Source organism: Sus scrofa, chromosome 7 (assembly GCF_054392235.1).
Source record: "Sus scrofa isolate SSC_HxYL_T2T_F1_AM1 chromosome 7, Sscrofa_HxYL_maternal_Yorkshire_Landrace_v2.0, whole genome shotgun sequence".
NCBI lineage: Eukaryota > Metazoa > Chordata > Mammalia > Artiodactyla > Suidae > Sus > Sus scrofa.
In genome coordinates this window covers 137,021,609-137,032,822 of record NC_139389.1, presented here as the reverse complement: position 1 = coordinate 137,032,822, position 11,214 = coordinate 137,021,609, and the positions used below count along the sequence as shown (strand labels likewise).

The 11,214-nt window shown below is 50.0% G+C and overlaps 1 long non-coding RNA gene and 1 gene segment (V, D, J or C); both read left to right on the top strand.

Annotated features, from left to right (window-relative positions):
• The first annotated feature begins 3,549 nt into the window (after positions 1-3,549).
• Positions 3,550-6,501, top strand: LOC110258666 (immunoglobulin heavy variable 3-23-like). The segment is given in 4 exon segments: positions 3,550-3,662; positions 3,751-4,081; positions 6,240-6,337; positions 6,398-6,501. Coding segments are annotated over 4 exon segments (579 nt in total).
• A 3,430-nt stretch (positions 6,502-9,931) lies between these two features.
• Positions 9,932-10,444, top strand: LOC110258824 (uncharacterized). The gene is made up of 2 exons (XR_014809385.1): positions 9,932-10,044; positions 10,135-10,444. It is a non-coding gene; the product is annotated as an uncharacterized LOC110258824 (long non-coding RNA).
• Positions 10,445-11,214: the final 770 nt, after the last annotated feature.

The following is an 11,214-nucleotide window of genomic DNA, read 5'->3' as shown; positions in this document are numbered from 1 at the left end:
TCTACGGCTAACTAATCTTTGACAACGCGGGCAAGAAAATAAAATGGGAAAAGACAGTCTCTTCAGCACGTGGTGCTGGAAACCTGACCAGCTGCATGTACATCATGAAACTAGAACAAGTGGGTTTATTTCTGGGCTCTTGATTGTGTTCCATTGTTCTGTGGGTCTGTCTCTGTGCCAGTACCACACTGTCTGGTTCACAGTCGCTCTGTAATATTGTCGTACATCTGGCGGAGTGACACCTCCTGCTTGCCACGCCCGCCCACTCCCCTCAGGCTGGCTTAGGCAATGCTGGTTCTTTTATGCGTCTATGAAGAGTTCCCACCACCAGTGCAGGAGGGTTCCCTTTTCTCCACACCCCCTCCAGCACTTGTTATGTGTGGACGCGTTAATGACGGCCATTCTGACTGGGCGAGGGGGTATCTCAGAGTAATTTGGATTTGCTTTCCCCTAATAGTCAGGGACGGTGAGCATGTCTTCATGTGCTTGTTGGCCATCAGTATATCCTCCTAGGAGAAATGTCTCTTCAGATCTTTTGCCCATTTTCTCAGTGGGTTGTGGGATTTTATGCTGTTGAGTTGCATAAGCTGTGTGTGTGTTTTAGAGATTAAGTCCTTTTCAGTTGCATCATTTGAAACTACTTTCTCCCATTCTGTAAGCTGTCTCTTGGTTTTTCTTTCTCCTTTTCTTTGCTGAGCAAAAGCTTGTCAGTTTGATGAGGTCCCATCGCTTTATTTTTGCTCTTATTTCTGTTGCTTTGGGAGACTGACCTGAGAAAACCTTGGTAAGGTTGATGTCAGAGAATGTTCTGCCTGTGTTCCCTTCCAGGACTTTGATGGTGTCTTGTCTCACACCGAAGACTCTCAGCCACGTTGAGTTTATATCTGTGCATGGTGTGCAGGGGTGTTCTGCTTTCCATGCAGCTGCCCAGGTTTCCCAGCACTTCTTGCTGAAATACAGTCTTTTCCCATTTTTCTGTCCTTGCCTCCTTTGGCAAAGATTAAGTGACCATAGGTGTCGGGGCTTGCTTCCGGGTTCTCTCTTCTGATCCCGTGGTCTGTCTGTCGGTTTTGGTACCAGTACCACACGGTCCTGATGACTGAGGCTTTGCGATGTTGCCTGAGGTCTGGGAGAGTGATGCCTCCTGCTTGGTTTGTGTTCCTCAGGATTGCCTTGGCAATTCTGGGTCTTTGGTGGCTCCATAGAAATGTTTGGATAGTTTGTTGCACTTCTGTGAAAAATGTCATGGGTAATTAGATAGGGATTGTGTTGAACCTGCAGATCGCTTTGGGAGGTATGGCCATTTTCACAGCATTAAGTTTTCCAACCCAGGAGCATGGACTATCTTTCCCTTTCTTTCCGTCTTCTTTCCTTTCTTGATGAAAGTTTTATAGCTCTCGGCATACAGGTCCTCTGCCTCCTTGGTCAGGTGTATTCCCAGGTGTTTGCATTTTGGGGGTGCAATTGTAAAAGGTATTGTGTCTTCACATTCCTTCTCTAAAGTTTCATTGTGCGTAGACAGAAATGTGACTGATTTCTGAATGTGAATCTTGCATCCTGCTACTTTGCTGAATTTGGTGATCAGTTCTAGTAATTTTTTGGCTGAGGCCTTAGGGTTTTCCATCCATATACACATATGCATGTCATCTGCATGCAGTGGCGGTTTCATCTCTCCTCCTCCTCCTATGCGGACGCCTTTTATTTCGTTTGCTTGTTTGATTGCTGTGGCAGGACCGCCAGGGCTGTGTTGAATGACAAGAACATCCCTGTCTTGTTCCAGATTTTAGCAGGAAGGCTTTCAGCTTTGCTCCATTGAGGGTGGTCCTGGCTGTGGGTTGTCAAAAAGGGCTTCAATTATGCGAAGGGTATATTCCCTCTATACCCACTTTGGTGAGAGCTTTCATCATGAATGGATGTTGGACTTTGTCTAATGCCCTTTCTGCATCTATTGAGGTGATCATGTGGTTTGGCACTTCTCTTAATGTGGGTAGAACATAGGTTGATTTGCGTATGTTGAAGATCCTCGCAAACTTGATATGAGGCCCATTTGGCCATGGAGTCTGCTTTTGTCTTATGTATTGTTGGGTTTGTTTGGCTAAACTTTGTTGAGAATATTTGTCGGGAGTGATTTCATTACATATGCACTTCCATTTCGGGTGATAGTTCTGGTCAAAGTATGTATTTCTCCTTAAGTCAGTTTGGCTGGGCTGTAAGTTCCTAGAAACTTGTCCATTTCGTCTCGGATGTCAAATTTATGGGCCTGTCATTGTTCATGGTGTTCTCGTGGGATTTTTGGTGTTTCTGCAGCATCCATTAAGATTTTTCCTTTCTCATTTCTTGTTTTGTGTATATGGTGTCTCTCTCACATCTTGTTGATGTGTCTGTCCTGATGCTTGGCAATTTGATTTACGCTTTCAAAGTACCATCTCCTGGTCTGATTGTGTTTCTTCTATTTTTAACATGATTTATTATAGTTGCTATACAATGTTCTGTTAATATCTGCCATATAGCAAGGGACCCAGTTATATATATATAAGAATCCGTTTTTGTCTAATTTTGTAAGTGCTATTTCATTGATTTTTTTCTCGGCTCCATATGATGACCATCCTTCTGTTGACTTTCCAGGGTTTTTTTTTTTTTTCCTAAGCACTTTAGGTGATAGCTTAGGCTGCATAGCCCTCAACGTCCCGTAATAACTCTTTGGAGGCATCCCATAGATTTGCAATGGCTGTGTTTTCATTGCCATTTTCCTTGAGGTGCTTTGATTTTCCTTTTCATTTCCTGACTGAACACCATATTGTTAGAAGCATGCATTTATCATTCCATGAACACAGGTTATATCCATTTTTTCAAAAAATGATTCCATTGCTTCGATATGGGAATTTAGGTACATGCAACCACTGTGGAGAACAGTAGGGAGGTTACTTAAAAATGAAGCACAGAACTGCCGAATACTCCAGAGGACCCATGCCAGAGCATCTGTATAAATGAAACCATAAATCCAAAATAGACACTAGAGATATATGAGAAACTCCCATGAACCCTAACGATACATCCCAAGGTAAATACGACGGGGGAACAATACCATCGTGTGCTTTAGATGGAAGGGGATCTGCCCCCCTGCAGGTGTGTCCACTCTGTCCTGCAGTTGCTTCAGGGTACAGGTGGGTCCAGCAGGAGGAGCACAAGTGCAGACACAAGGAGGGACTCCCAGCATGTGTGTGTCCTTGGAGAAGCCACAGAACGCTACGCCCCTGGGTGAGGTTCTATTCTGCATGTGGGGAAAACAATGACTTCTCCGTCAGCGCTTTGTGTGCCACGGTAGAAATCAGAATGGCCCACGAGTGACAGGTGTCTACCGTGACGAAACTGATGCAATGAAGAGACATCTTCGTAGAGGCCATCCAACCGACCAGCATCAGGACCCTCATGCCTGCCTTGGGCACCTGCCACTTTGAGGCATGCGATGCCATAACCGCTAATATACTAGGAGGCCATGCAAATAGGTTCCTCCCTCAGCAGATAAAACCAGCCCTGCCATCACCCTGCAGCTCTGGCAAGGAGCCCAGCCCCAGGATCCCGTTCTGTGATCCGGGAAGAACACAGACCACCCGCCATGGAGTTTCGGCTGAACTGGGTGCTCTTGTTTGCTCTCTTACAAGGTAAATCCTTGGGGGGGAGAAAAGAGGATTGGAGGGCACCTCAGTGTGCGTGTGACAGTTTTCTGACCAGGATGTTTTGTGTTTGCAGGTGTCCAGGGTGAGGAGAAGCTGGTGGAGTCTGGAGGAGGCCTGGTGCAGCCTGGGGGGTCTCTGAGACTCTCCTGTGTCGGCTCTGGATTCACCTTCAGTAGTTATGAAATCAGCTGGGTCCGCCAGGCTCCAGGGAAGGGGCTGGAGTGGCTGGCAGCTATTGGTTGTGGTAGTTATAGTGGTAGCACCTACTACGCAGACTCTGTGAAGGGCCGATTCACCATCTCCAGCGACAACTCCCAGAACACGGCCTATCTGCAAATGAACAGCCTGAGAACCGAAGACACGGCCCGCTATTACTGTGCAACAGGCACAGTGAGGGGAAGGGAGTCTGAGCCCAGACAAAAACCTCCCTGCAGGGACACAGGGTCTGGGCTGCAAGGGTGGCTCAAGACCCACAATCACTATGTGTGTGTTTCCTGCCCAGGAGCAGGTGCAGAGGGAGTTGGAAGGCTGGTTTCCTGCCAGGGTCTGGGGCTGCCTCTCCATGTAGCATCTCCCTGGGGATCCTCTTTGGACACATGATTCTGTGCTTACACTACAGGCTCTGCAACACAAAGGCCCTCTGAGACAGGAAGAAACACTATTGTGTCATGCACAATAGACAGAGAGTAATTTACGATTTCAATTCCTGATTGTTCTCGTCCAAATATTGAAAAAATCGAGCAGGTTCAGACATACCACACTGGCTTTAAGCAGAGGGAATCATAGACTTGCTTCCTCCTTTGGAATCTCAGTCCTTGCTTGCTGTTAGGTTGGCAGACACTGCCAGGGTCGTGGCTCCTTGCTTTCCTGTAATTCTGATGCATGCAGAGCCTAAAAGCAGGGCATCACACCAGGACCCTCACGGGCCCCCAGGAATGATGCCAGGTAGAGAGGACGTGGGTGGACTGTCCTTTCTGGGCTCTTGCTTCCAGGTCCAATACACTCTCCTTCGACGGAGGTGAAGCCTGCATCCTGTTCTGCTCTGTAGGTGACATGGTGACAAATAGGCACCATGAAAATTATCTCAATCAACACGTAGATAATTGGTCGGGAACGTTTACACTCAGGCAGATAATAACATGTGGATTTTCTGCAAGTGCTGTAAACCAATGGGCAGGATCCCGCCTTCACCACACAGTCCGAGGTGAGCACTGGGCAGCAAGAGAAACACCCCTGCTCTCATTCCAGGAAGCAGTCACTGCAACCTCACTAGCCATTGCCAACTCTCCCCAGGAATTCCTGTGAGGTGTGGGGAGCAGGTCCAGTTTTGGAAGCACAGGCCCTGTTATCAATGTATAGGCTTGGGAGCTACATCCAATTTCTTGGTATAAATATGAAGAAGATAATGTGAGAAAAAGAATGTACATATAAGTACAAAGGATCACTTTACCGCAGAAAAGGCACAACACTGTAAAACAACTCTGCTTTAGAGTAATATAACTAAAAAGACAAGCCTAACAGCAAGAGTTCTCTGTTCCCTGATGTAGGCTCCACAGCTCTGCTGCATTCCATGTGCAGGCTGCAGGGCTTAGCTCTACCTCCTTCAAAGGCAGGTACACCTAGACCTACCCCACATGTGTGTGTGCAGATAGAAAAACAACATAACACGTGAGCCAACCATATATGTGTTCCATTGCAGTTTGATTATTCTGAGTTAAAGTGAATGAGAGAAAACCAACGCAGAGAGGAACCACCTGACCTCCTCTGTGTCCCTGAAGGAAGAATCAGACCTCCCCTGGGAAGGTGCACCTGCTCCATCTGGAGGGTCAGCAGATTCGGGAATTCGGGCCTAGAGACCTCTGTAAGCAACACCGATTCCTTCCGCCGTACTGCCCCCACCCACGCCATGCTCAGGGTCTTCCCTCACTGGGCACTCAAAGGATGCATGTCTTCTTTTCTTTAGTTTTATGATATCATTGATTGTCCATGTTCTCTCAATGCTGCTCTGCACCAAACTGGCATTACATGTATACATACCTTTTTCGGATTCTCATATGCTCTTCAATCGTGTTTTCACACACTGGCTGCATGTGCTTCCCTGTGCAGCACATCAGGACCTCACGGCTTATTCATCTCAAGGTCACTGTTTACACCCACTAACCCCAAACTTCCAGTCCGTCCCACGCCCTCCCTCCCGCCTTGCCAACCACAGGGCTGCTCTCCGCGTGCGTGAGCCTGTTTCTCCTCCCTACATGGTCTCATCTGTGAATGTATCAGACTCCACAAATGAGAGGTATATGGTGTGTGTCGTTCTCTCTGTGACTCACGTCCCTTAGCAGGAGACCCTCCAGGTGCATCAGTGCTGCAGCAAATGGCATTCACTGGTCTTTCTGAACCCGGAGTACATCATACATACTTTCGTTCTTAGTAGATCTTACATACTAAGAGGTCAACAGAAAGGGGGCACACCTCTGCTGAGGAAAACAAGCCTGCCCTGATCCCACAGCCCTGGCAGAGGAGCCCCTGCCCCAGCAGGCCCAGCTGCTCCCACTGTGTGATCAGGCCTGAACACAGAACCCCCACCATGGAGTCTGGGCTCAGCTGGGCGGTTTGGCGGATGGACCACACGGAAATTTCTGGAGATCAGGAGATGCTGAAATGTGAGCGGCCATCGGTGGGTGTGCGAGAGGTTCCTGACCAGGCTGCCTTTGTGTTTACAGGGACCCAGCGTGAGGTGCAGCTGGTGGAGTCTGGGGGAGGCCTGGGGGGCCTCTGGGACTCTCCTGTGCAGCTTGTGGATGCAGCTTCAGTAGCTCCTACCTGAGCGGGGTCCTCCAGGCTCCAGGGAAGGGACTGCAGTAGGTCTCATGGACCTGTAATCATGGTCACACACACGATGCAGACTCTGTGAAGGGCCGGTTCACCTTCTGCAGAGACGACTCCAAGAACATGCTGGACCTGCAACTGAACTTCTGGGAGTCAAGGACTCAGCCTCGTGTGGCTTTTCCAGTGACACTGAGGGGCAGGGAGTTTGAGCCCAGGCAAAAACCTCCCTGCAGGGACACAGGGTCTGGGCTGCAGGGGGCGCTCAGGACCCACAATGTGTGTTTCAGCCCAGGAGCAGGTGCAGAGGCAGGTGAAGGGCGGGATTCCCGCCAGGATCTGGGGCTTCCTCTCCATGCGGCATCTCCCCAAGGGAACCCTGTGGACTCCAGGCTCTGACGGAGAAAGGACTGTTGGAAGGGGGGGAATATGCTCCCACGCTTGAAAGGTAGGGGGCGTGACGTGTTTCTTTCCCCCTCCTCTTCGTCGTAGTGACAATCGCTCCTATCAGTCAGATGAAGCTACAGAAGAGGCTCGGTTGGACTCAGCCATGCTGCTCGGCAGGAGCAGCAGACAGTACTTGCTGGACATCCAACATCAGCGGGCACTTGATCCCAAAGCAAGGAACTCAACTCCCCTTGGTGGCCCTGATTCACCAGACCCTCTCTCACAGCCTCCATGCTAGTTTCCTCTGTGCAAGGGCACAGGGACTCCCCACGCAGCGGGGTGTAGAAATTCAAGAGCCACGGCGTGTAGCCAAAGTTTCTCAGGGGCTGTTTGGAGCAGGGAAGGCCCATCCAGCACACTGTGAGGCTGGACAGGCACAGGAATGGACCCTGGATCAGGGTGCTCACTGTGCTTCAGGGTGGAGGAGGGCGAGGGTCCTGCTCCCGGAACAGCTCATGTGGATCCGTCTCCCAGCCGCACAATGGGTGAGGACCTCGGGCGTTCTTCTCCGATTTGCCTGCTGGGAACAGCACAGGGCGAGGAAGGAACGAGCCAGAACCCATCAGGTGCCAAATGTGAAAGAAGGTGACCATTTGTTCTGCATAAGGACCTGCACACAATGAATTCAAAGAGGGGTGAGTGGCCATTATGGATTGAAAGACACCTGTGGCCTTAGGAATATTTATCGATTCTTTAATGTATATGATAATAACTCTGACAGTGACATAAAAATTGTAGGATGTAGATTCCATGTCAAAAGTTTGGCTGCTCAGGGGCCACACTCCAGTGTCATTGGCTGGTTCTGAAGGTCTCACATCAGCACTTTCCTTTCAAGGATCAGAGCTTCTGGGGTATCCACGAGTATCCTCAGTTTAGGGGACGCCCCAGGGGGAGCCTCCAACTGTGTAGAATTATGACGTGACTCCTTGGTTCCTGTGATCAGTTTAAGGGTTGTTTTCCCAAAATACACACGTCGAAACCCAGTGCCCAACATGCTGAACTTCAAAGGTGGGGCTTTGGGGAGGGCTTAGGCTGTTGGGGTGGGGCCCCCCTTAGTGGGAACTCAGCTCTTGTCAAAGCCCCCTGCCCCTCCCCCCAAGCAGAGGAGGTTACAGGGGAAAACTGCCCATCAGGAAGCTGTTCTGCTCCAGGAACCACACCTCCCAGAATCTTGATGTTGGACTCTCAGAGTCCAGCTGTTGAATCACAGCACAGAAAACCAATTTCTTTGTATCTCATATTGCCAAAGATTAGAAGTCTAATATGTGTATAGATTTAGGAAGCAGAACCTCCTAAACAAATGCTGGGGAACACGACTGATGAGAACTCACCTGTGCCTTTGGGAGAAATCTGTAGATTGGTGTCAGCACATGCATTTGGGATACCATTCGTACTCGCAGCTCTGCTCCACTGGAACTCTTCCCACAAATTAGGTAGGCCAGTTACGATAATTTAGACATAAATCGAATTTGCTGCAAAGGAACATCTGTACTTACCTTATAGACCCCAAATGACTTGCGTATTAATTTATCCACACCCTCGAAAGGGTGTAAACGCTTCGGAAGAGGCAAGGTAAAAACCCACTTCGCGAATCCCCATGTCCTTTGAAATCTGAACAAGATGATCCGTATGAATAAACTTTAAACGCCCCTGTGGTAAATAAATGATTTAAACACAAGAACCTACTATTTCTGAGAGCAACGAAACCAAGCCTGGCCGTCACTCCATGCTGAGCTTCTCCACGTGACGGTGCCTCCGTCAGGACAGCGCCTGAGAGGTAGTCCCATGGCGACACCGACCACCATCCACACGCCTGGTTACAATCCTGTCCAGTGACATCCTTTAGGTCGCTTTCAGTCGTGAGCCTTCTCAGTCCAGGTTTTCTGATTCACACGGCAGGCCTATTGCGACGCGTCAATGCAGCGTCTGCACACATTCTGAAGACCGTTTTTGCTTTCTGTGAAGATGGCGGCAGAAGCCGTCAGGGTCCGATTCGGTCGTCACCTAAGGGACACAAATCACGACCACCAAGGGCCTCTCCAGGGTCCAGAGATGGGCGTGAAGAACACTTAGAATGCGGGTACCGCAGCAGGTCTGGGGGTACCAAGTACTGAGATTAAAAACCAAAATGGCACAAGTAGGTTGTCTTGCAACGGTCCTCTCCTGTGGATTAAACTGGAAATGTATAGGAGTTCCCATCTTGGCGCAGTGGAAACGAATCTGTCTAGGAGCCACGAGGTTGCCGGTTCGATCCCTGGCCTCACGCAGTGGGTTAAGGATCTGGCATGCCATGACCTGTGGTGTACGTCGCAGAATCGATCGGATCCTGCTTTGCTGTGACTGTGGCAAAGGCCGGCAGTTGTAGCTCTGACTTGACGCCCTAGCCTGGGAACCTCCATAGGCCACGCGTGTGGCCCTCAAAGCAAAAACTCCACAACACAACCCACTTTAGAGACCGTTGTGATTTTCCCACGAATCCTGATGATAAATTCCCAGGAAAACACTACCACAGAACAATGTCATCATGTTCTCCTCAGGGAGGGGTCTGCCCGCCCCTCCAGGCATGCCCACTCTGTCCTGGAACTGCCCAGGGCAGCGGAGTGTTCAGCAGGAAGACCTCGAGTGCCGACCCGAGGAGGGACTCCCAGCACGTGTGTGTCCCCGGACCCTCCGCACACCCTCTACGTGCCCAGTTGAAGTTAACCCCTCGAGTAAGAGGAACACAACGACTTCTACACCAGAGGGGCCTGTGCAAGTGTGCAATCAGCATAGCACATGTGCATATGTGCTTCCTGTGAAGAAAGTGACATAACGAAAACATATTTCCCTAAAGGCTCTCAGCACAACCAACGGCAAGACACGCACACCTTCTCTTGGGAAGGGCCTTTTCGGGGTCATTCGATGAAATAACTGCTTATATACTAGGAGGCCATGCAAATAGGTTCCTCCCTCAGCAGATAAAACCAGCCCTGCCATGACCCTGCAGCTCTGGCAAGGAGCCCAGCCCCAGGATCCCGTTCTGTGATCCGGAAAGAACACAGACCACCCGCCTTGGAGTTTTGGCTGAACTAGGTGGTCTTGTTTGCTCTCTTACAAGGTAAATCCTGGAGGGGGAGTAAAAAGAGGATTGGAGGGCACCTCAGTGTGCGTGTGACAGTTTTCTGACCAGGATGTTTTGTGTTTGCAGGTGTCCAGGGTGAGGAGAAGCTGGTGGAGTCTGGAGGAGGCCTGGTGCAGCCTGGGGGGTCTCTGAGACTCTCCTGTGTCGGCTCTGGATTCACCTTCAGTAGTTATCCCATAGGCTGGGTCGCCAGGCTCCAGGGAAGGGGCTGGAGTCGCTGGCATCTATTGGTAGTGGTAGTTATAGTGGTAGCACCTACTACGCAGACTCTGTGAAGGGCCGATTCACCATCTCCAGAGACAACTCCCAGAACACGGCCTATCTGCAAATGAACAGCCTGAGAACCGAAGACACGGCCCGCTATTACTGTGCAAGAGGCACAGTGAGGGGAAGGCATGTCAGCCGAGACACAAACCTCCCTTCAGGGACACAGGGTCTGGGCTGCAGGGGGCGCACAGAACCTACAATCACTGTGTGTGTGTTTCATGCCCAGGAGCAGGTGCAGAGGGAGGTGAAGGGCTGGTTTCCTGCCAGGGTCTGGGGCTGCCTCTTCATGTAGCATCTCCCTGGGGATCCTCTTTGGACACATGATTCTGTGCTTACACTACAGGCTCTGCAACACAAAGGCCCTCTGAGACAGGAAGAAACACTATTGTGTCATGCACAATAGACAGAGAGTAATTTACGATTTCAATTCCTGATTGTTCTCGTCCAAATATTGAAAAAATCGAGCAGGTTCAGACATACCACACTGGCTTTAAGCAGAGGGAATCATAGACTTGCTTCCTCCTTTGGAATCTCAGTCCTTGCTTGCTGTTAGGTTGGCAGACACTGCCAGGGTCGTGGCTCCTTGCTTTCCTGTAATTCTGATGCATGCAGAGCCTAAAAGCAGGGCATCACACCAGGACCCTCACGGGCCCCCAGGAATGATGCCAGGTAGAGGGAACCTGGGTGGAGTGTCCTTTCTCGGCTCTTGCTTCCAGGTCCAATACACTCTCCTTCGACGGAGGTGAAGCCTGCATCCTGTTCTGCTCTGTGGGTGACATGGTGACAAATAGGCACCATGAAAATTATCTCAATCAACACGTAGATAATTGGTCGGGAACGTTTACACTCAGGCAGATAATAACATGTGGATTTTCTGCA